Genomic DNA, 5,000 nt, shown 5'->3' on the forward strand with positions numbered 1-5,000 from the left:
TACAGCTGACCTCTCCCACAGTGACCTACAGCTGACCTCTCCCACAGTGACCTACAGCTGACCTCTCCCACAGTGACCTACAGCTGATTAGACTCCCCTGACAATCCTCCCCTGGAGCAATGTGGGGTTAACGGCCTTGCTCAAGTGCCCAACAGCTGCACTGATCTTATGGTGGCCATACTGGGGTTTGAACCACCAACATTCAGGGTCCCAGTTGTAGGGTGTTTTACATAAGTGTGCCTGTCTGCAGACCCCCAAAAGGAGAAACTGATTGTTTACCATGTTGACACAGGGTCAGCAGGGTTTGATGAAAAGACAGTGCTCGTCAATACAGGATGTTAGGGTAATTTTCTTAATTGATTCTTAATTGACAATGTGTGTCAACATAAAGACAATCACATGATTACAAATAACCTTTTAGTGATAATCCTTATTACTATTAGACCACTTTCTGAATTAAGTGCTTACTATGAGTCTTTCTCTGTCTCTCTCCCAGCAGACAGACAGCCTTTCACCTTAATGCCTCTGCTTCTCAGCTAGCACATTCTGGTCTTACAGCAAGGTCAACAAGTGACCAGCTTCATGTCTTTTTGTTTTACGCCCCCCCTTCTGGAAAAGTGTGTTTAAGAGTCTTACTGTGTCTGATTCAAATCAGAAAGCCGGTAAGCCTTCTCACTTTCTGTTATTTCTTTGCAAATAAATACGAAAGTTAAACTCAAGTATAGCTATCGTTGTTTTTACTGGGATCTGTTTCATCAGACGATGCTCACCTGTGAAATGTCAAAAAGGGCATTTTTCCATAACAAGGACTATTGCTCCCATCATTGTGCTGCCTCTGCGCAATTCACCTCAGTGAAATGCTCCCGAAACTGTTTAAGTTGAAATAGTAGTTTGGTGTCATCTTGAAATACCATTTAGAAATAAACCACAGGTAAATAATAATAACCACAGGTAACGCAATGCAGGTCCTCCCTCTGGCTGAGGGCCACCATGTGGGAGCCTGTGCTTCTCACCTCTGCCACCAGAGGGCACTGTTGCCACATCGTTGTTGCCAGGTAGCCCCGTGCTCAGGCCGCTGTCGATGACGTGGCTGTTTGCCGGCTGCAGCTGCCAGTTCAGCCCCAGGAGGTTCATGGCTGCAGGAGAGAGAGACGCGTTAGAAAGCAGCGCCCTGCGATAGAGCTGCACTAGAGCGGCACTGGACACCCTGCCGGAGGTGCTGTCACAATAAAAGAGGGGGAAGAACATCATTCAGGAGGACTCCTCTCTGCGAGACACGTCTGCAGACATCTGACAGCACTGCACTCCCTTCTTTTACGAGTGCTGAAGTGTATCACTGCCAACCAGTGCCAGATAAAAAGAGAGAGACTTGTCTCCCTCTCCCGCAGTTTCTCTGGCTGTTGCTCCGTCTCAGGTCTGTTATGGCAGTTTCAGCTGTTCTTCTGCTGAGCTGTCAGTTCGTTGTTCTCAGAATCTGTTCAATTACCTTCTGAAGAGTAGGGTAGGAAACAGGAAGGTGTTGCAGAGCTCAGTGTTTAAGGAGGAAGCCAAGGGACCGATACCAACACTCACACTCACACACTCACACTCACACTCACACTCACACTCACACTCACACTCACACTCACTCACTCACTCACTCACTCACTCACTCTCACTCTCACTCTCACTCTCACTCTCACTCTCACTCTCACTCACACACACACACTCACACCACACACATACACGCCCACACTCACACACACACCCACACATACACACTCACACCACACACACAATCACACACCCTTTTTCAACCCCATAGAAGAAGAGGAAGAAGCGATAACTCTTGACAGAAATAAGTTTGTATAATTTCTGCGTGATTAACAATAGATGCACCAGTTTTCTGTGGATGGCACTAAGTACACACATTCGAGTGTCTGCATGTGTGTGCATGTAGGTGGGAGTATGTATAATTCATTCAAGCTCTGAACTCCATGGTCAGTCCATACATGCAAGAAAAAAATTATACACATTATTGACTATTTTCCCCAGAAATGTGAGTTTGCATTATACAGTTATGCCAGAGCATTTCAGGCTGTCAAATAAAGGAATCACTAAAGAACACAGGTAGAGAGCGTATGTGTTAATCACACAGGCAAAGAGTGTATGTGTTAATCACACAGGTAGAGAGCGTATGTGTTAATCACACAGGTAAAGAGCGTATGTGTTAATCACACAGGTAAAGAGTGTATGTGTTAATCACACAGGCAAAGAGTGTATGTGTTAATCACACAGGTAGAGAGCGTATGTGTTAATCACACAGGTAGAGAGCATGTGTTAATCACACAGGTAGAGAGCGTATGTGTTAATCACACAGGTAGAGAGCGTATGTGTTAATCACTCAGGTAGAGAGCGTGTGTTAATCACACAGGTAGAGAGCGTATGTGTTAATCACACAGGCAAAGAGTGTATGTGTTAATCACACAGGCAAAGAGTGTATGTGTTAATCACACAGGTAGAGAGCGTATGTGTTAATCACACCGGTAAAGAGTGTATGTGTTAATCACACGGGTAGAGAGCGTATGTGTTAATCACACAGGTAGAGAGCGTATGTGTTAATCACACGGGTAGAGAGCGTATGAGTTAATCACACAGGTAGAGAGTGTATGTGTTAATCACACGGGTAGAGAGCGTATGTGTTAATCACACAGGTAGAGAGCGTATGTGTTAATCACACAGGTAGAGAGTGTATGTGTTAATCACACAGGTAAAGAGTGTATGTGTTAATCACACGGGTAGAGAGCGTATGTGTTAATCACACAGGCAAAGAGTGTATGTGTTAATCACACAGGTAGAGAGCATATGTGTTAGATCACACAGGCAAAGAGTGTATGTGTTAATCACACAGGTAGAGAGCATATGTGTTAGATCACACAGGCAAAGAGTGTATGTGTTAATCACACGGGTAGAGAGCGTATGTGTTAATCACACAGGTAGAGAGCGTATGTGTTAATCACACGGGTAGAGAGCGTATGTGTTAATCACACAGGTAGAGAGTGTATGTGTTAATCACACAGGTAAAGAGTGTATGTGTTAATCACACAGGTAGAGAGCATATGTGTTAGATCACACAGGCAAAGAGTGTATGTGTTAATCACACAGGTAGAGAGCGTATGTGTTAATCACACAGGTAGAGAGTGTATGTGTTAATCACACGGGTAGAGAGCGTATGTGTTAATCACACAGGTAGAGAGCATATGTGTTAATCACACAGGTAGAGAGCATATGTGTTAATCACACAGGTAGAGAGCGTATGTGTTAATCACACAGGTAGAGAGCGTATGTGTTAATCACACAGGTAGAGAGCGTTTGTGTTAATCACACAGGTAGAGAGCATATGTGTTAATCACACAGGTAGAGAGCGTATGTGTTAATCACACAGGTAGAGAGCGTATGTGTTAGATCCTCCCCTCACTGAGAGACAGGAAACCAGGGACCCTCACTGAGAGACAGGAAACCAGGGGCCCTCACTGAGAGACAGGAGATCAGCAGAGTTGAAATGAAAGGAGGGAGAAAGTGTGTGAAAGAGCGAGAGAAGGAGACGGGGATGGTGTGCCTCAGTCAGCTTGGCTGTCAGTAGTTGCTGTTTTCTGTCTGACCTGTAGGGGGCGTTAGTGCAGATGCAGAGCACCTGAGAAACCTGGGCACTTCCTGTATAAAGGCAGCTGAGGCGAATGTTCAGCCATCTTGTGTTTGGTTTGGCATGCTACAACACCTGGCAGAACATGGACACTCATTCCAACACTTTCTACACGACTGATCCTACTGACTTGCACACCTGACATCTTTTTGTATTTGTTCATTAAATGAAGTTATCATTCAATCTTAAACTATGTTCTCTTAATAATGTGTTATCCCCTCCTTTGTCCATCCCTTGGCTTGGGTTGTGACAGAGGGAGTGAATAATGATTCATATAAGGGAAAAAAGAATGGAACATTTTAAAAATGAAAGGCTTCAGTTTAAAAAAAACAAAAAAAACATGCGTACCTTGGACCCACCCAAGACCTGGGCTTTGGGAGTTTCAGATCAGCCCCCCCAGGGCTGTGTCTCCTTCAGTATGCTTCTGAACCACCAGGGCGGTGCTGTGTGACTCTGCCACAGTAACACCGGCTGCCTGTCTCTGAGTTCTCCTGCTCTCCTTGGGAGATTTGATTGATTGCCAACATAAGAGAGAAATTGACCCAAATCTCATTTCATTTTAACCTGCTTCTGAACAAAAAAAAGCTAAAAGAAAATCAATCTAATACCTTCAAAAAGACTCATTTATTCTTCATCAGAAACCGATGGCGTGATCTTCTGTGTTTTTCATTTTTGACTGAAGTAATTTTTGTTTGTGTTGGAGATTATGCACACTGGGGGTGGGACAGCAGGTGGGGGTCAGGCCTGTGTTTATGGCTGCCAGTGGTAAGGTCCTCATGAATGTGGCTGGCATCATCTGCATGACCCCTACATTGGGGGGGTTGGGTTCACTGAGAAGGGCCTGATCAGTGCGGACCCCCCCCGACCCGCCCTGCACTGTCACAGAGAGACAGAGCCCCCTGACCCGCCCTGCACTGTCACAGAGAGACAGAGCCCCCCGACCCGCCCTGCACTGCCACAGAGAGACAGAGCCCAGCCCCCCGACCCACCCTGCACTGTCACAGAGAGACAGAGCCCAGCCCCCTGACCCGCCCTGCACTGTCACAGAGAGACAGAGCCCAGCCCCCTGACCCGCCCTGCACTGTCACAGAGAGACAGAGCCCCCTGACCCGCCCTGCACTGTCACAGAGAGACAGAGCCCCCTGACCCGCCCTGCACTGTCACAGAGAGACAGAGCCCCCTGACCCGCCCTGCACTGTCACAGAGAGACAGAGCCCAGCCCCCTGACCCGCCCTGCACTGTCACAGAGAGACAGAGCCCCCTGACCCGCCCTGCACTGTCACAGAGAGACAGAGCCCCCTGACCCGCCCTGCACTGT

At 46.9% G+C, this 5,000-nt stretch overlaps 1 protein-coding gene across 1 annotated transcript in view; it reads right to left on the minus strand.

Annotated features, from left to right (window-relative positions):
* LOC133123897 (teneurin-2-like) overlaps positions 1–5,000 on the minus strand; it is a 171,703-nt gene that overhangs the window by 45,795 nt on the left and 120,908 nt on the right. The window contains exon 6 of the mRNA XM_061234602.1: positions 1,014–1,136. Coding sequence (XP_061090586.1) covers positions 1,014–1,136 — 123 coding nt within the window. The remainder of the gene's footprint in view (positions 1–1,013; positions 1,137–5,000) is intronic.

The sequence above is a fragment of the Conger conger genome, chromosome 3 (assembly GCF_963514075.1).
Source record: "Conger conger chromosome 3, fConCon1.1, whole genome shotgun sequence".
NCBI classification, from domain to species: domain Eukaryota; kingdom Metazoa; phylum Chordata; class Actinopteri; order Anguilliformes; family Congridae; genus Conger; species Conger conger.